At 33.1% G+C, this 20,396-nt stretch overlaps 3 protein-coding genes across 4 annotated transcripts; 2 read left to right on the top strand and 1 right to left on the bottom strand.

The window, feature by feature from the left end:
- Positions 1-2,166: 2,166 nt before the first annotated feature.
- Positions 2,167-6,740, bottom strand: LOC115980127 (chloroplast stem-loop binding protein of 41 kDa b, chloroplastic). The gene is made up of 10 exons (XM_031102409.1): positions 6,558-6,740; positions 5,380-5,514; positions 5,118-5,204; positions 4,886-4,976; positions 4,717-4,771; positions 4,242-4,302; positions 3,557-3,778; positions 3,086-3,202; positions 2,864-2,953; positions 2,167-2,497 (listed from the first exon to the last, which is right to left on the bottom strand). Exons 1-10 carry the CDS (start codon positions 6,657-6,659, stop codon positions 2,318-2,320), a joined length of 1,140 nt encoding a protein of 379 aa, XP_030958269.1. The 5' UTR covers positions 6,660-6,740; the 3' UTR covers positions 2,167-2,317.
- A 3,149-nt stretch (positions 6,741-9,889) lies between these two features.
- Positions 9,890-13,446, top strand: LOC115980128 (Golgi apparatus membrane protein-like protein ECHIDNA). Its single transcript, XM_031102411.1, has 6 exons — positions 9,890-10,021; positions 10,906-10,962; positions 11,056-11,259; positions 11,412-11,471; positions 11,776-11,902; positions 13,048-13,446. The coding sequence occupies exons 1-6, from the start codon at positions 9,998-10,000 to the stop codon at positions 13,134-13,136; spliced, it is 561 nt and encodes a 186-aa protein (XP_030958271.1). The 5' UTR covers positions 9,890-9,997; the 3' UTR covers positions 13,137-13,446.
- Positions 13,447-14,659: 1,213 nt separating this feature from the next.
- On the top strand, positions 14,660-19,702 carry LOC115978852 (AP-3 complex subunit mu-like). 2 transcript variants are annotated; one of them, XM_031100728.1, is made up of 8 exons: positions 14,660-14,868; positions 15,111-15,210; positions 15,820-15,930; positions 16,029-16,118; positions 16,825-17,072; positions 17,644-17,853; positions 18,091-18,298; positions 19,146-19,702. In XM_031100728.1, exons 1-8 carry the CDS (start codon positions 14,834-14,836, stop codon positions 19,389-19,391), a joined length of 1,248 nt encoding a protein of 415 aa, XP_030956588.1. In that variant the 5' UTR covers positions 14,660-14,833; the 3' UTR covers positions 19,392-19,702. The 2 variants fall into 2 exon arrangements, with proteins under 2 accessions (XP_030956588.1, XP_030956590.1); XM_031100730.1 differs by lacking the exon at positions 14,660-14,868 and having other exon boundaries at positions 15,110-15,196.
- The last annotated feature ends 694 nt before the right edge of the window (positions 19,703-20,396 follow it).

Raw genomic sequence — 20,396 nt, 5'->3', positions numbered from 1 at the left:
GTTTATCAATAATAATCATAACAGTTTATTATTTATGATTTGTTGTAAAAGTGTTGTGGACATAACATTTCTTAAAATATAAGAATCTTCAAATTTCTACGTTTATTTTTTTAGTCAATCTCTCACTCTAAAGTCTAATCCTTGATTACAGCCACTAATTTGTAAACACTTTTCATATATTTTACGTTGGGACAATATTATAAAATATTTGGTGTAGTAACGGAAACAAAATAAGATTTCTTTCGTATCCCATGATGCAAATATTTTACCTTATTTACACTTTCGGTGATATAATACCATTTCTTTTTTGCCATATAAGCATAATACCCTTTATTTTTTGCAGTATCAGCACCTCCTAACAAAAAATTCTTAAAAAATATAGAGTGGAAAATGAGAGGAAGGTGTTGAAAAGCATTGTAATATGTCACACATTCATCCTCAAATTGCCACGACTTTTGAACTAGATTGGTTTGGTACAACAAATACACACTAAAATGAATGTTGATTTGATTTTTCATGGTTTCACAAGGAAGTGTCTTATTCGTATACCTATCCAAAGAAGAAAAATAAAGACATATGGATAGATTAGGATTTGGTTATTTATTATTATTTTTTTTTGAGAAAGAGTATTTGGTAGTTGATGAAATGAAGGAGGCAACATTGTTTTTTCTATATTTTTTAATGGACAAGTCATTACATAAGAAATTTTCAAAAAACTTGTTCATAATTACTCAAATGGTAAATTTTTGCGCTTGTTGTGAATAAACATAAAAATAATGTTCTTCCAATCATAATTTACCACGTACGGTAAAAAAAGGCACTTGGGTTTTGCTCTTTTTTAATAGATGGATTTGCATTGATCCCAAAGTGTTTTAAATTTTGTTAAGGGCCCAAAGGGGTACTTGTCTTGAGTCATTCCTTTGGGCTCTGTCACCACGTATGTAACAAGCTTGTTGTAGATGGCTACCTAAGATTGATTCATGGCCCAGAACGAGCCAATGGGCCTAGCAGAGACAACTGTTGAAGACAGTGAGGATCACTCTGATGCCTCCTGCTGCTTATTATTATTTGGAAATCCATATTTTTAGGACGTAGGAACTAAGAAGGCTCACTTGGCCATTAGGCTAAGAAGAAAGCTTGAATTGCTTGGGCTCTGTCCCTTGTGTTGGCCTGTGGAAGTGTGATGGAGCCGAAACTTGTAGGTAAGGGGATGACTTTACGGTTAATACTTAGCTGTGTGCTGCTAAGGGTTTTTTTTTTTTTTTTTTTTTTGGTGTGTGTGCATGTGACTTTGATGCAAGTTGTTGGATAATGGTAAAATTATTTTGTTTGTTTCGGTTAAAATTAGTTGATTGGACTTAATTTTTTTTAGCTTCACTATTGCTAATTTTTATTGGGCTAATCTTTTTAGTATTGTATATTTTATTTTAAATTTTAGATTTATAGATTTTTTCATGGTCTTTAAAAGGAAAAAAAATGCTAGAGTTACAAACTTTTTACAAATTACTAATCGAGTGGTTAGTAAGTAAAAAAATGGGGTAAGTGGTGGGGCCAAATACGAACTAATAAGAATTTGCTATCTCAACAATTTGTAAAAATGTTGTAGAAAAATTTGTGGCTATAACATTACTTTTAAAAGAATCAATGATATTATTAAGGGAGCAAAGTGTAATTTTATAAAATAAAATTGCTGAAATTAATATCTATGTATACATACTTATCAAAAATACCTAAGTATATAGTAATATTTTAAAGAAAAAATTTGGGGGGAGGCAATGCCATTGCTCCTCAAGTCGAAGGCTGGCTGCCTCTGTCCATGTGTGGAAGGCTGCACAGAACTTTGGGCCCAGCAAGATCAAGTAGGTGTCCAGAGAGCAAAATGGGTGATGGGCTTTATATGTAGGATCAGAGCCCAGGCTCCGCACTAATAATGTGGCTAAAGTTTTGGTTCCTTTCCCCCTCTCAATGCATGTCTTATCAGTAATAAGAACCTGACTAACAGAACCACTTTCACACAAAGAGTCTAGTAGCTTAGGGGTATTGCCTGATTCCCTTTAAGAGAACCTAGATTCACAAATTCTTCAAGTTTGTTGTGATTAATAGGTTGGAAACTAATAAGATCCATATGGGAAAATAATTTTTCTTTATGCATACAGCATACATAGAGACTTAAAACTAGTATAACTTTCAATTTTGCATTTACTAATGATAACATTGTCCCATTACAAAACATGGCATTTGGTTAGTTATTCCTTATGAACTTGAGTGGGAATTTGAATGAAAAGGAGACCACAAAGGAAACAAAGAGAAGAATGGTCTAGCTCTGAAGAACAAGACTCTTGCCGAGAATCAAGTCATCTGTTGAAAAATCGGCCGCTTTCCTGAATGTTCCCCTACCAAAGTCTAAGTTGTAGGAGTCAGCAAGCCCTTCCACTAGGTCAAATTCTGGTTTCCACCCAAGCACACTTTTTGCTTTGTCAATTGATGCAAAGAAATGCTGCATTGCGTTAACAAAATGATGATACCATCAGTAACAAGTGGTAAAGAAGGTGCCATATTAGTAAGATACAAATATGAGGTCCTTTTATGTATATCACAGGCTATTTATCAATTGGGCAAGACTTAGGTTAGTTCTTTAGCTGTTGTAAGTTAGGTTCCCAATTAAATTCAAACGCATAGTTGTATTGATCAATGCAGCACAAACAATGTTTTTTTCCCAATGACAATTGAATCCAATGCAGCCATATATTATTTTATTTTTAAAATTTAATAGAGGAACCTAAGGTAAAGCACCTAAGGTTGCTTATGCCCTTATCTATATTATTCACATTTTCAGCTATGTGTTCTATACGTCAACATGTACCTGATCACGAAATGGAAATGCCTTCTTTTTACCAAAATCAAATTCCTTAGGGTTGAAGTGAATGATCTCAGGCTCAGGAAATCCACCAGCCTGTCCCAAGTCAAAACAAATGAATAATAAATAACCAAAAGAAGAAAACTACATGGAAAGTTTTCTACATATCAGCAAATCATAAAGTTCCTCAATTGTGTGTCCATTTTGCATATTTTTTGCAAGAATTACCTTTGCACATGCTCTTGCTAATCCATCAAAGGTGACGTACTTATCTCCAGAGATGTTGAAGACTTGCCTGCTGGCCTTTTCATTTCCAAGCACCTGAATAAAAGCTCTAGCCAAGTCCTGGGTTGCAAAACTATGTCAGATTAACATCCTCTCACATTCAAATACATTGAATTCTACAAAGCTGTATATATCGTTCTACAAATTCTTAGCTCGAGAATATCATGTGCAACTTGCTAAAGGTGTGTTATGTACTCTTTTTTTTAGTGGTAAGCTTCATACTCTCTGTGTTTTGAACTCACAATCTCATTCTCTACCAATTTTTATGAGATCAGGAAGTTTCATTTTAGCCAAAGCTCGCGCGTGTTGTATACTTATGTGAGTTGTTGGAATTGTTTCAGCATGCTTGGGGCAATTGTCTAGACTACTGAACCTAGAGAGGCCAATACATATTATCATTGTAATTTATCTAACCTTAACATGACCGAGTTGTGTTATTTGAACCCCTGAGTTGGGAATTGGAATTGGACGACCAGCTTTCAATCGGTGGAAGAACCACTCTTCAACAGGATTGTAGTTCAGTGGTCCATAGATGTAGACTGGCCTTATAGAAGTCCAATTAACACCCTTTGATGTTAGTAAGCTCTCTGTCTCAAGCTTTCCCTTGTGCCTGCTCTTTGGATCAACTGCATCAGTCTATGGTCAAGGTACCAGCAAGTTAGAAAAGATATGGGAAATATTTTTAAAAAAGTAATCTAGAAAACAGAAATAAGTAAAAATAAATAAATAATTAAACAAGTTAGAAATTGTGTTGTCATCTAGTGCAACCAATGAAGGCTTAATGATTGCATTCACATGGTAAAAATTATTTTTGTCACACTAAAGGTAAGGTTGAAAGTGATGCATCTGGGTTGAACAGAGATTGAGCTCCTAAAGTTCATTGGTTTAGATCAAGGTTAAATAATTTGAAGCTGTCTTTTTCTCTTAACTTTGATAATGCCTCTCCTTAAGTCTCTATCATTTGAAAAACTTCATATACATGAATTGTCTTTGATCTAAAAGGCTTGTTCCTTTTGGTAATTTTATAATCTCTTGTTACCCTCACTGCATTTATGGATACAAGTGAACAGTAACCTAAGCAACACAATCCGTAACTTACCTCAAAGTGGGGTAGTAAATCAGACTTGAGATAAACACCGGCCGAAGAGCAGTAAATATACCTGAGAAGTAGTTAAATTTTAGGATGAAACACATAACAAATCTCCAAATTTAAAATATAACATTTCAAATAGAGCACAAACTAGTCTTAAAATTAAGTGAAGACTAGCAACTCACTACCATTGGCGCATCCAAAGCTCATAAATGAAAATATTAAGTGTATCAAGTTATCTAGTTTTATCAATGTTTTGCTTATGCAGTAATATTTAGACCTATGATTTAGTATGAATCACATAAAAAATTTCAAAAATTAACATAAAAAATTTCAAATTGAGCACAAACTAGTCTTAACTCTTAATCAAGTTCAAGACTAGTAACTTAATACCAGTGAAGCATCTAAAGATTATAATGTAGATATTAAATGTATGGTTAATTAGATTGTGTGAAATCTCCTCCCCAAGCTGTTGAGAACTTACTGTTCTAGCTTTGGTAGTGCATCCAAAATGGGTTCAACTTCCTCTGCCTCTCGTCCTGAGAAATTGCCCAAATTTAACAATTACTTAAAGTTGAAGAGTAAGAGATTGTGCCTCTGGTGATGAAAAGTTTTATCATAGTGGAAGGGTGCAGAAATGAGAATGTACACACCATTTATGTCATAAACAACATCAAAGCCTTCAGCTGAGAGACTGGATTTCACAAATTCATAATCCTTCCTGTCTCCTTTCAAATGCAAGATCTAGCATTACAGTCAAGTTTAGTACCTACTCAGCATGGTAATTTATTTCTCCAATGACGAAACTACTGAAACCAGAACCAGAAATTCAGACAGCATTTCATATTGGCTAAAAGATATTTTCAATCCTAAGTGAAAGCATACCTTGGAAGAAAAATCAACAAAGTCCTTATCAGATTCACCTGGCAATTGTTGAGTGATGGGTGCTTTCCCTCTGGTAAACAAAGTCACCTGCCAAAAGTTAAAAATACCCTTAAAATTAACAAGGTGTCCCAGATTTCATTGAGCATCCATATAGTGATTATATGGATATATGCCAAAAGAGATTCAAAGCTATCAGAAACAGAAACATGGAAGGGAAATGGAACAAGAAAGAAGACAATGAAAAACAAAGGGGGAAAACTACCTGATGACCCTCTTTAACAAGGAGTCTAGACAAAAACACACCAATAAATCTGGTGCCTCCCATTATGAGAATTTTCTTGGCACTTGATGCTGAGACATGTAATGCTCCTTTCGGCTTCCATACCTTTCTTTTTAACTGTAACCAGAATTAGAAAGTTTGGAGATGCATTAGTTAGTATGATGCATAAGGAGGATGTGGAGATTTCAATTATGATAAGGAACAGCTCTATTGACTAATGTTTAAGACAAACCACTTCTCTATAGAAGTAGCTGTTGATAGACTTATGCTTGCATCGTCACCAATCTTTTGTACACTTTGAATTTGTTGATACTATGATGGAAACTTGGAAAGCATTCAGTCTGTTCATTCAAATTGAACTAAAGCAAGTGCCATTATTGCAGATGGTCTGTTTGGTGATCCATATGTGAGCCTAGAATTACAGTTTCTTACTAAGTTTGTAGTGGACAACTGAGTTCCAACAAAACCAGGCAAAACTTATAACTAAAAACATCACACAATGTCAATATATATGTCATCCATTTCTATCTCCACTTTATACAAAGATTTTTGAGAAAGTGAAATTTATCAAGCACCCACCTAGAGAAAATATAAGAACAAAGGCTTATTGATGTATAGTCAATTTATACATAGACTTATGGCATAACCAATCAGAAGTCCTTCATTTTCCCAAGAATGAAAGGCATCCAAACTTATATTATATAGACACAAGGTCAATAGGTCATCCATTTCTCTCTCCACTTTGTACAAAGAAAGATACTAGAGAGTGAAATTTACCAAGCATCCTCCTAGAGAAAATATAAGAACAGACATGCTTATTGATATTTGATATATAAATCAGTTCATTCATAGACTCATGGTATAACCAATCAGAAGTCCATTTTTTTTTTCCAAGAAAGAAAGACATCCAAACTAATATCATGCACACATAAAGACACAATGTCAATATGTCATCCATTTCTCCCTTCACTTTGTACAAACTACAAAGATACTTGAGAGAGTGAAATTTACCAAGTACCCACCTAGAGAAAATATAAGAACAGTAAAGCAAATTGATTATTGATATATAATAAATTTATCATGATATGACCAATCAGAAGTCCTTCATTTTTCCAAGAAAACTTATATTAAATCCACACACATAAAAATATAGGAGGAACCTGAATTTGAGATTGGAGTCTGGTGCCATTGAAGTCAGAGAGAGAAGAAGGAAGAAGAGAGAAAGAAGGTTGTTTTTGTTGCACCACCACCAACTTTGCCATGCCACCCAATATAGCCTATCCACCTTTTCTTTTTCTTGTGACTCTTGGGGACTGAACTTTTGAAGGATGCTTTTTTGCCCAACATCACTTCTTTGGCTTGGGTTTCTCTCAATCTAGCAGTTAGGATAAGACAGTGACCCACCTCACTCACATTGGTTGTATCCTTAACCCCTCATTTAAATAAACGGTCATTGCCTCCTCTTCTTCTTAGTCCTTTCTGTTGACCCCTCATATGTACTAGAAACCAAAGAGAACAGATTGAACCAAATTTCAAGCCCACTTGACCTAGCTTTTTGGTTCTAAAATTCTGGGTTTGACATTGTAGTAATCTTAAAGCCCAAGAGGTTGGACCTAAAGGTAAACCCAATGACGAGATGACCAAGCCCATTTTCTAAATAATACCATTAAATGGTAAGCAAGTGTTTTAGTACATTTTAAGTACATACTTTGATCCCTAAGCTGGTATTCTTTTTTTTCTTTTTCATTTTTGAGAAACCCCTAAGCTGGTATTCAATTACGTTACTAGAAAGACAAGTCTCTTTCAATTGACGGTTGTAACAACCAGGGGTGGCCCAACATAATTTGGGGCCTAAGGCGAAAAATTTATGCGGAGCCTTTAATATGTAAATATTAATTAAATAAAATTATTTAATACTAATCAAATTAAGGTTAATTTGATACATTAAATACATAAATAATACCAACTAGACTAATGTTAATTTCATATAGAGAATTGAATATCATAGTTAAATTATAAATATTAATAAAAAGAAATAAATATGTATTGCAATTGAAAAAGATACTTTATTTTGGATATAAGATGATGCTAGTTAAATAAAGTTGTAATCTAATTTTTAATTTTATATTTTGATTTTAAGAGAGAGAGAGAGATAGATATTATTTGGTGTATAGTTTTGTAGGATATTAGTTTACAAAAATCAAAGTCTTAAACTATTAGGGGAGATTAATCTATAATTGATGATTTAACACATTTGCAACATCTTTTTGAAATATTTTAGGGTTTCAATTGAGTTAAAGTTCTATTGGTCTCGTACTTTGAGAGTCCTAATAAAAATGAAAAAGAAAAATGCGCTAATTAAAAGTACTATAAAATGTTCAAAATATAATGTGATATTATCTCTTATTGGTGAACTTCATCAATTTAACTAATAAATGTTTATATCACATTTTTTTGTGATTAATAACATGACAATTTGTAAGCCAATAGTAAAATTTGTACATCACTAATAAAAAAAATGTACAACCTTTAGAAAATATATATAATTTTATAAAAATTTGGGCCTTTAACTATGAAAAATGGAGCCTTTTTTTTCAAGAAAATTTTTGTTTTTTGGTGGGCCCTTAGGCCTAGGCCTAACTTGCCTAGGCCTTGAGCCGGCCCTGGTAACAATGAATGCAACTTACTTTGTGAAGAAGTTCAAGTTCGTTTTAAAACATTTAAAATTCAAGCTTACACCTAAAGCAAAATTCCATCTAATGCTCCAACTTATCAATGTAACTAAAATAAGTCAAACGTCAACAAGTTTGGCTTTGCTTTAATTTCGCTACAAGTCCTAGTTTAGATGGAATAACGAATAAATAAAGTTTGAATTTCTTTCAACTTACTCTGCAATAATTTATATGACTATTCATATACATAAAATTTTGATCACATGACCAATGATTCTTATTTAGTAATTTTGAGGCCTGTTAATCTTTTGTTATATTCATGAAGGAATAAATGAAAATTAAAATACTTGAAAATACCTAGATATGTCATATTGAATACCATAGCATACCCTTAAAAAACACAACCGAGCCTTAGAACCTCTAGGGGGTGTTTGGTGAGTGTTTCCAAACAACAATTTTCAGCTTTTAAACAATATTTCACGCATTTCCACACACTTTTTCATCCACACGTATTTTTACAAGAATTTTTAAACAACAATTTTCAATTTTTAAACACATGTACCAAACGGACCCTAATTCTTTTGATTTTTTTGCATTAAAAAAAAAAATCCTTTGATTTTTGATTTTGCTAACATCCTTCAATGACTATTCACTCCTTTAGGAGGAATCCTTCATTCTTTCACAACAAGTGTGAGTTATGAGAGGAAGGAGGACTATTCTTATAGGAGTGAATAATTTCACATGATACAAAGCTTACCAAAGAAAAATGTAAAAATCCTACTATGTAACCCAAAAAAAAAAATAGGGTGAGACAAAGCCTATTCATAGATTTTATCCACTTTACCTTATTTATTTATTTATTTTTTTTATGAGAAGAATTATCCACTTTACCTTAGCAAAAAAGATTGCAACAACATTATTGATTTTTTTTCCAGGTAAAATAAATATATACGTAGAATTGAGAAAATGTTTACATATACGAATTGTGATAGTTCTGATTATTGACTCTTTATTTTATTTCGAATGAGTTTAGATTTATTATTCTAGATTAAAAATATTTATTTTTTACAATAACTTAAAAAGAGGATCCCTTGTTCTTTTATTTCGATTATGATTTATTAAATCATTCCACGACCATTAAGTAATCTCAATTAATCATATGAATAAATTATGTCATATAGCAAATGGTACAAGGAAATGGTCAAATAAATTGTTATTCAATGACTCCTCTTACGTTTTTAACAAAAATATAAAGAGTTCAAATACCTCTCTTCAATCTTCATTGTAATTATCAAATTATTATTTAAAAAAAAATATTTTTAGAGTCTTCTTATTAACAATAAGTTGTTAAGAACACAATATAATATGTCAATGGGTAATCGATTGAACTTGTCAAAGGAAGAATTAAGTGGGTCTCATTACATTAGAAGGAAGTAGCTAAAAATATACACTTTAACTAAATGTTGTTTGGTCTATAATACTGATCGATTATAATAAAAAATTCAACTTTAACTCATGTCTTCTACACACATTAACTAGACACTTTTTTTATTTTTTTTATAACCATTGACATGATATTTTGTGAAGATAACTCTCATTTGGGTTCATACCAACACCACTTCTATTGCGTATTAGTCACAAATTTACAACAAATCATGTCAATGGTGTGAAAAATATTGTGATGTGTGACCCAAAAATTTAGAAAGCCATCAAAAATTTGAGCTGAGAAAATCAGTAATATTTTTATATTTCAGGGGCTATTCTGCAAATCTCAAAAATGTCGGATCTGCGAAAAGGAAACCCGGTCCAAGAAAGAAAAGCATTTTTCTTCTGAAAATCTCTCCCCATTTCAAGAGAGAGAGAGAGAGAGAGAGAGAGATTGATTTCCCAAAAGACCAAAACTTTTTGATTTCTCAAGCTTTTCCGGCATGGCCAGCGTGGATCTCAACCCGGTGAGTTGACTCAGTTTCCTTTTATGTAATAGTATCTTTTTTCTCTCTATATTCATGTATACGTGTATATATGTGTACATGGTGAAAAATATGATTTTGGCGGGTAATTAGATCTGGGTTTTGGATTTGGGATTTGGGTTTTTTAGCTTACCCTTTTGTTTGATTGGTGAGAAAGTTAATTATACATTTGGTTCTGATGGTATTGACAAAGAAAATAATAGGAAACTTGATGTAATTGTGGACTAAACACGCACATAAACCTACAAATATATTGTGTTGTTTTAGCTGTAATTTAAAGACTAAGGAATATACAAATTTATATAATTGATTCAAATGTCTGAATTGGGTTGGTTGGGTGGGAAGTTTGGCAGTGCTGGGTTGTACATGTTGAGAATTTGTTAAAACTGTAATGGGGTTGCTTTTGGCTTCTGAGAAAATGAATGAAAGGAAAATAAGTTGGAATTGAAAAAGAAGGGTAATTGGATTTAGAAGAAAATTTTCATTGTTGACTTGCCAAGAAGGCATTCAAATTGACACTTTTAGGGCTAATATAACTATTTGGCTTAGTTGGGGACAAACAGCATTAAGATCATGAAATAAACTTGAAAGTTCAATCTCTAAGAGGGAAAATTTTCAGGTACTTTTGGCACAAGAAGAACTAGTTTTGAATCCCTTTCACATTATTAAGAAAGAGTTCAATTTTGGTTGGACATTTGACATGGACTATAGAAATCTTTTTGATAATTGTTTTAAAAATTTCTAGTATTGTTTATACAGGATCTTGGTAAGTCAGAGTAATGTTTAAATAGGCCTATTTAATTATTTTGGGCTTGTTTCAAATATATTCTTCCCTTTAGATAATGCAATCTTACTCTCATGTGCAGACTGCAGTAGAAAATTATGCCAACCCGAAGACATGTTTCTTTCATGTTATTTTCAAGGTCTAGTATACCTGATTATCTTCCTCTTTTCAGTTTTTTTTAAAAGAAAAATTTTATTTCAATGCATAAGCTCATTCTTTTTGAATTTGGCAGGCTGCTTCATTGGCGTTTTACATTCTTTCTGCCATATTTGTTAGTAACTTTGTCATCATTTTTGTGGTGACTGTTCTTCTTGCTGCTCTTGATTTTTGGGTAGTCAAGAATGTGAGTGGGCGTATTTTAGTTGGGTTAAGGTGGTGGAATGAAATAAATGATCTTGGTGAAAGTGTATGGAAATTTGAATCTCTTGACCAAGAGGTTAGTATTACATCTTATGCTTTTCTCATGTCAACTTATCTTCATTTGGTCTCATCACCATCTATTAGTAGTCATGTTCAAGCCTTTTAAGAATATATACCATTTGTTGTCGGTTCTTGAGTCTCATATATGATGGTTCTTTTTTGCTTTAGTCATTGGCCCGCATGAACAAGAAAGATTCGTGGCTGTTCTGGTGGACCCTATACCTTACGGTAAGCAAGTACTATGATTTATTATAGCATTTCACAACCCACACAATTCCTTATTGTTTCTCAAAACCCATGGGGGAGGAGGTCGTGTAGATCTACGCAAATCAAGAAAATGTGGAATGTTCCACTGCTAGATTTTAAATTATAAAGATCTGAAATTGTGTGCGATAACTGAATATGAATATACTTGTAATTGGATTTGAAGATTAGAATTTAAAGCTGAAAAGATTTTTAAAGTTAGTATTGCTGGGACCTTTCTGTTTGTAGTTTGTTTCGGTATCTAAATCTGCTATTCTTTGATTTATAGGCGGCTCTGTGGATCGTGTTAGCAATATTCTCTCTCATAAGGCTTCAAGCTGATTATCTCCTTGTTATAGGAGTTTGTTTGACCCTCAGTATTGCAAATATTATTGGCTTCACCAAATGCCGAAAAGGTATGCAGGCAGTTTATTTTCCAGAATTTTATAGCCTTCTAATATTAGTTGTTAAGTGTGACCTATAAAATATCTCTTTCCTTAATATGAGTTAATATTGGATTTTCAATAGTAAGCTATCATATCTTACAATAAAAAAAAAAAAAATCATATTAATCAATATTTTTGTGGAAGATAATTATCCTTAGTAGGAGGGTTTTTTTTTTTTTTTTTGGGGGTTGGGGGGGGGGGGGTGGGTGAATGGGACTTGGTGGTTAACATGAGACGTAGAATTTCAACATAAGATTTTACTCATTATTCAATCAAAAATCCATGGCCTGAAAGAATTATGTTTAGGTTTTGAAGCAGTGTGTTGGTTTAGGACTTCATGATGAGTTGAGCTTAAATTATTCTAGTAAGCAAGCAAAGATCCTGTTATGATCCTAGTGTCCCACATGGATTAAGTATAAGCTTAACCATGTGTTTATAAGCTCTTGGACACCCTTCCCTTGCAAGCTGGTTTTCAAGAGTGAGTTCTACCCATGGGTTTGTAACATTTAGTAGCAGAGCCAATCACTGTGACTTATTGAGTATGGGATCAAATGAATTGCGGCTTTGTGGTCGGATCTTGGAAAGGGCGGCCTAGAGGCTAGATTAAAATTATTGACGTTGGCCTCCCCTTGCAAGCCGGTTTTCAAGGGTGAGTTCTAACTTATTGTCTTAAAAGGGAAAAGATGATTAATTATTTCAAAGTCTATTTTGGCACAACTGTTTAATAAAAGAGTTCCTCTTGAGCTTTGTGCTTGTGTATGTGTCAACATATAGCTCTGCGTTCTTTTTCTCAAAAGGATTTTGGATTAGACTGCAACATTTACAATGCTACAGTTCAAAATGCCCCAAAAATAAGTTAGGAAGTTTATTACTAGAAACTATTACATGAATTCAAAATAATGTTCCTATAAATGCAATCATCTTGATATACCTATTTGAAACATAAGTGGAACACGAAGGAGTGATTTAATGAGTACACAAATTACAGCTGCAACTTTAAGCGTTATTGCTACCTTTTATCATTTGTAGATACTTATCTATCTTATGATCTAACTATTCATATCTTTTTCAAGATCTAACATTTACAATGAAAAACACATGGTGTTCCTTTTCAGATGCTAAGCAAAAGATTCAACAATTTGCTTCTCAGACCATTGCATCTCAGTTCTCATCCACCATACAATCAGCATTCAGTGTTGTCTGAATCATTCACTGGGGAAGATGGAAATAAAGGGGAAATGCACTTGTGAGAGATTTTGAGAAGTGGAAGAGTCATGTAAATGCTCATTATATTGGCCATTAATTGGAATCCTATTGAACTGTGTTATGGTATAGACCACAGCAGCTTAGAAATTTTGTCTGACTTCTATTTTTTGGTAAAAAAATCTCTAATGGTTTGTATAATTGTATTGAGAGCATATGAAATGCAGTAGTAGAAAGTTGAGATGCTAGTTTGCCTGTAAATTGTTTGCTTATTTCAGTTTTGGGTTGTAATGAGGCCAAGGGCCTGGTCATGACTCATTATGCAAGACTTTTATCTGCCATTCTGCCTTGCGTTCTCATATGGGGGCAGCTTTCATTGGAACCCGCTAGGCAAAAGTTAGCCCAACCTTGTGATCATTATCGACAAATCTGTTGGGGAGGTATCACTGCATCTATACATATATTTGATCTGTAAGTGTAGGCTTAGCAATATCAAAAAGTACCAACTCTACAACTAACCATGAATGACAACTAAAATTAGGAACAACTTAATCATCAATTTCATTTATATAAAAAAAATATATATAAAAAGAGGATAGAGGGGGGAGGGGGGGTGCTAAGGGTTTCACTAAACCAATTAAACACACAAGGACAATGTAAAGGAAGCAGTAATTTACATAAGTAGATGGAGCAAAATGAACAATGAAAGCCTTTTATCTTGCCCATGTTGTTCCACGCCAAGCTTCTTTTTGTTATCTAAGAGGAAGGATTCCCACACTCCATTCCGGATCTTGTTTTGTTCCCTTCAGAAGGAGATTGTGCGTCTTCCACTCTCTTGCTCTTGAATTTTTTTAATATTAAACATTCCTCACTATTTAGGAAAATAAAAGGGGGAAATATTAATTTTTGTATAATTTAATTGATAAAATCAAATATAAAAATCAACCCATTAGTTGAATTCATTTACAATATTGATTAAGCAAGATTCTGGTTCTTTCTTTATTTATTTTTTTTTAAAAAAAAGAAAATTTAGAGGCACAAAAATGTTCATAATATATATATGTATATATATAAAATTGTGAAATGTCATTTCATAATTAGTATTAATAAAAATGATATTAGTAATGTGTCCGTATAAAAATGATGTTGTTTTAATCATAACTTTCACGCTAACCCTAGTGAAAAAGCATTAAATTTTTGTATGGTTAGTTACTCCTCTCTCTTTTTGCCCTTTCAAAACCAAGTATTACTTGTCTTCAATACTTTAATTAATAAAAGGTAAAATTTTAAGTACAAATGGTTCCTTCTTTTTAGACCTTTTTTTCTTCAATTATAATTAAATAAAAAATTTTCAAAAATTATAAATAAATAATTCTTATATAAAAATATTTTTTATACAATTTTATAAAAACTAAGGAAGGATAAAAAAATATATTTAAAAAAAAAAAAGGAAAAAAGGGCCAACCTTTGAGAACTTTTTATACTCTGGCAGTGCTGATCCATTGTCCATCCGCATTAAACGTCTTATAATTGAAAATCAAATTTTTTTCATCGTAATACATTCATTCCCACCTTTCCTACACAATAGGAAGGCCAAAAGAATTGCTAATAGGCATAGCTGAAAACAACACAACACTACACAACACTAAACAACGCACCCATTTCAACCAGCTCGTAATTCTTCTGGTAAAGAGAGAGATGTTACAGTGCATATTTCTTCTATCAGATTCTGGGTAAGACCCATCTTTTCTTTTTTACTTTCAAGCAGTTTCAAATTCCAAGCTTCTTTAGATTTGTTGGCTACAAAGACTAAGACTTGCAAATCATATAAACCCCATAAAAGTTTTTGGATTTCAAAATCTTATTTGTGATGTCTGTGTGTATTCTTTTGGTGATTGATTGTGAGTTCTTTGATGGGTCTTGAGTTAAAAAGACTGGTTTTTTCAATTTTTTTTGTGAATTTTGGATTGCACAGAGAGGTAATGCTTGAGAAACAGCTAACTGGGCATCGAGTGGATCGGTCTATATGTGATTGGTTTTGGGGGCAGGCCATTTCTCAAGGTGATTCCTTCAAGGTACCTGTAAATTACTTTCTTTTTTGTTGTTGTTGTTGTTGTTGTTATTCTTGGATAGATTTATGTTCTTCTTTTGGTTTCTGGATTTATTTTATCATCAAAATTCAGCTTTGTGAATAGTTTGAGCTGGATTTAGTTGTTTTCTGTGTTTGCCTGTTTGGTTTCTGATCTCTTTGAATTCAAAGCTTCTGAACAAGGTTTGCTTCATTTTTAGATTGTAATTTCTGGGTGTCAATGTCAATTAATTACCGTTTATTTGTAAGTTTAGGTGGTGTGTGCATACTGTGTTTGTGTTTTTGTACTGTGTTTGGAATTTGATATTAGAATTTATGCTTGTTTTATGAAAATTTTGCTTTATATTAACATTGTGATTTCAGGAGTTTAATTTTTTTTAGTTTTGCATATAATTCTAGTTGACATGGTTGCCTTTTGTGTATGTTAGTCATGTCTTTTAAAATGTGTTGTTTTTGTAATAATTTTTTTTGGTTTTCTTGAATTCTGAGCTTTGTGCTTTATTTGAGATGTATGAATTCTGGTTCTCAACTTCTCATTATAATAGTTTTTGTTTATTGTCCCTCCTTTTGAACTTTATTTTCTGTTTGTATATAGCTACAACCAGTAATTGCATCATCAACTCATTATCTATTCCAAGTTGTTCGCGAAGGGATCACATTTTTGGCTTGCACGCAAGTTGAAATGCCGCCTTTGATGGCCATTGAGGTAGATTTTCTAGCCGTATAAAGTTTTTGGTAAATATTTTCTTTTTTGTGTGCATTGAATGAATTAGAGTTCCTTCACCTTCAACCATTTGTTTTTAGTTTCTTTGCAGAGTAGCTGATGTACTCTCAGATTATCTTGGAGGTTTGAATGAAGATGTGATAAAGGATAACTTTGTCATTGTATATGAGGTACTTTTATTACATAAGCCTTATTGGGTGATTGTTATTTTTGGTGATATCATTAGAGTTGATCTTCAGTAGAATTTGTATGTACATTTGTTGCAAGGATGAGTTTTATTATGGCCACAAGTGTAATCTATGTGGGATTTTCATACTAAACTTGATTTGGATTTAGAGTTAAAAAAACGCAGAAAAGTTATCATTCATTAGGTGAGGGATTTGTCTTTTGTACATGTTCTGTTTCGTGGTTAGAATACTACTCGTTGAGATTAATATTGTCACTCTTCTCTTTAATGAGGAAATAGCATCTTTTAACTTGATATTGTAAATGTTCATTTTGTGGTTCAAAAGAAAGGCATGAAGAAATGGCTCAGTTCTCCACTTTAGAATTGGTTAAAAATACTATCTTTCGAATGGACAGATATCCGATAAGTACGAATCATACTGCTGATTTGGGTTAACTTCTCTGCATTTTGGATGATCAAACTAAAGAGATAATAACATTATTGATAAATGAAGCTTCTTTATAATTTTTATTAAAAAATGAAGTTTCTTTATAATTGGATATTCTATTTATAAATCTTTAATTTTTCTAATTGTCTTTTCAGACTATTCCCCTTTCATCCATGTTGCCGTTAATTTTCATCATTTAGGTTGTTTCACATTGTTTAGATTTGTCTTGGGTTGAATACACCATGTCTGTTTGTACTTGCAGCTTCTGGATGAGATGATAGACAATGGCTTCCCTCTAACTACAGAGCCTAACATACTGAGAGAGATGATAGCCCAGCCAAACATTGTTAGCAAAATGTTGAGTGTTGTGACTGGTAATAGTTCCAATGTCAGTGAAACCCTTCCAGGTGCAACAGCATCCTGTGTTCCATGGAGAACATCAGACCCAAAATATGCTAATAATGAAGTTTATGTTGATCTTGTTGAAGAAATGGATGCAACTATTAACAGGTACGAGAGTAGGTTTGGCTTAAACATGGCTTCTTCAAGTGATACTTTATTTCATGATTTGGATATGGAGAATTAGGTTCTTACCTTTAGACTTCTGGAAAAATGAGATTTGATTAGTTTCCATCCACTTGAAATGTCAATTCTAGAATAATGAATAATTTGCTACACATGGATTCAGCCAGCCAAATATTATTGGTGTGTTAGAGAGGGCAACACATTTTCTTGGTAATTAATGAAACATCGTTGTTTAATTCTTGTTTTAAAGTGTATTATCTAGCATCACATTCCTTTTTTGAACATTCATATAGTTTTGCTTCTTCATGCTGCTTATGTGAGTTTTCGATGTGATAATGACTTCTTCAAATCTAAATATATCAGCATTTTATGGTTACGTCGACTATTGGAGTCCCACATATGTCTTATAAAAGCTTTCTTATTTAGTAGTTCGATCAGTATGTTTGATATATCTACACTGCATTGTTTCACACTTGAGATGTGCTAAGTAATATTTTTTTGTTCCATAAAAAAAAAAAAATAAATAAATAATATTCTGCTTGCGAATTCTACTCAGGGATGGAGCATTGGTGAAATGCGAGATTTATGGTGAAGTTCAGGTGAACTCCCATCTCTCAGGTCTTCCTGATTTAACTCTTTCATTTGCAAACCCTTCCATCTTGGATGATGTGAGATTCCATCCCTGCGTTCGGTTTCGACCTTGGGAGTCCCATCAAATTCTATCATTTGTGCCTCCAGATGGACAGTTTAAGCTCATGAGTTATAGGTGTGTTGTTGAGGAGATATTAATCCCCTAACTATTAATTCTTTTGACTGCGGTGGAGTTCTGCTATAGTTTTATCTTTTACTGACAAGAGTTATATAATTTGTGTACCAGACCGAAATGTATATGAGTGACATGGGTAGGTTTGGGGAAGCAAGGACGATCACACTTTTTATAATCTGCCAATTAGTTCTTGTATATTTGTATTTTAGTTTAAACAATCTGTTTATATTTATACAGGGTTAAAAAGTTGAAGAGTACTCCTATATATGTAAAACCGCAGCTAACATCCGATGCGGGAACATGTCGTGTCAATGTCATGGTTGGAATACGAAACGATCCTGGAAAGACAATCGACTCAATAACCGTGCAATTTAAACTGCCTCCTTGCATTTTATCAGCTGATCTGACTTCAAATCATGGAACAGTAAATATCCTTACTAATAAGGTACTCTATGTTTTCTTTTAGTTATAGTATTTGGTGTTAAACTTGTCACGTAGATTCCAGAGGAAAGAGATGGTTTTTCATGTATGTTCTCATGGTTTGTTTTGTTCATCGAAGATAAGACTAAAGTACATCTTTAGCCCTTAAAGTTTGGGGTTTTTTTTTATTTAGACACTATACATTTCAAAATTTTTATTTTAGCCCCTACATATATGATTCCATTTTCATATTGGCCCTGCTGTCCGTTTCTGCTGGCAATCTGACCATTAAGTGCCAGATTAAACCACATCACCAATATAATGCCAAGTGTCACTAGATTACTAACGGAAATGGATGGTAGGGCCAATACTAAAACAGAATCAAACATGAAGGGTCAAAATGAAAACAAACCCAAACTTTAAGGGCCAAAAGTGTATAGTCTTGTAGATAACATGATGTCACTTGTCTAGAAAATCAGAATATACATCTCCACTGCTGCTTCTATGACTAGTTAGATTTCTGATAAATGGTATTGCTTGCTTGTATTTATAAAATTCCTAGTTTCTTCTTCTCCTTTTGGATGAATGTGAACTTTTATTAAACAGAAACAAGATACAAACAGCTGCACTACATAACATACAATACAAAATACCACTAGCAGCAATGAGCTGCAGACCCAAAGATAAACCAGCTACGCTTACACTTAAAGAACAGATAAATGGATTCACAAACTACTATAGAGCACGCTGTTCATGTGATAGAGTTTTTTACATTCTTGCATAAAACTCCTAGGTTAAGAACTTAAGATGCATTTTTTTATGATATTTCTTTTATTAGAAATTAATTATATATAGTTGGTGTGCTTCTGCAGACCTGCTCATGGTCAATTGGACGGATCCCAAAAGACAAGGCCCCTTCAATGTCTGGAACTTTTGTGCTTGAGACAGGGTTAGAGCGCCTTCATGTATTTCCCACATTTCAAGTATCGTTTAGAATTATGGGTGTTGCCCTCTCTGGCCTACAAATAGATAAACTTGATCTGAAGAATCTACCTAATCGTCCCTACAAAGGTTTTCGAGCTCTCACACGTGCAGGGGAATTTGAAGTTAGATCATGATTTCAATTTGACACATCAAGATCATTGGAATTTCTAGCAATATCTTCATTTGTAACTTCATTTGTTAGATAGCATTTGGTTGGTTGGTGGTTAGGACATAGGCGAGAGATTTAAACTTTGAGTTGATTTTGTTATACAAAACAGCATACATTGTCATGGAGATATATTATGAGAAAGTGATATGAAAAGGGAAATTAAGGAGTAGAATGGCAACACAGTTCTCAAAAGCTTGGGGGTTCAAGCATGCGGTTTCTTTGTGTATGTGAGAGAGTAGTATTGATCAATTTGGTTAGAAATGATGTCCATGTGAATATTGTCGTATGCTACTACTTTCGATTGCCTGATCCAACATGCTTCAAAATCAAAACACTGTTATTTGATTGCTTGATGAAAGAGTAGTTCACTACTATCAACGAGAAAATTTAAACAAAAGAAGGATGTAAGAAATGTGGATACACTTTTTGCTGCTATCTCTTCCTTTAAAGATTTGTAATATTCACATTCAGAGAAGTTACAAATAAAAAAGGGCTTACAGGAAGCTAATAGTTCAGTTCACTTGTTCCCGAATGGAACTCAACTCTCAGGCCTTGTCCAAGACTTGCAAAGAACAACAATAATTCTAATGACACTTTCTCACTATTGTTGATCTGGTTGTTATTAGTTCTAATAAAAGTGGAGTGGGTTTATTTGTACGCGGTGTTCCAACCACAACCTTATCACCTTATCAAAGTGTGAAAAATAAAATATTCTGTAACATTGCTCTTATTCCACGCTAGGAAGAGAAAATGTCAACTCTCTCCTTGTGTGTCTGCACTTTTTTCTCTCCTAAAATGTTTCACACATGAGATTGTTGCTTCAAAAAGAGCTTGACCTCTCTATAACTTTCCAAAACATATAATGATACAAATACTAGAAAGAAATATTCAATGGCAATATCCATCTTAGGGATAAATACATAAAACCTGTACCTGTGACAGATTAACTAGTTCTAAGTACACAAGCAAA

Source organism: Quercus lobata, chromosome 3, assembly GCF_001633185.2.
Source record: "Quercus lobata isolate SW786 chromosome 3, ValleyOak3.0 Primary Assembly, whole genome shotgun sequence".
Classification (NCBI taxonomy): domain Eukaryota; kingdom Viridiplantae; phylum Streptophyta; class Magnoliopsida; order Fagales; family Fagaceae; genus Quercus; species Quercus lobata.
The sequence above is the reverse complement of the archived record's forward strand: the minus strand, read 5'-3'. Positions and strand labels throughout refer to the sequence as shown.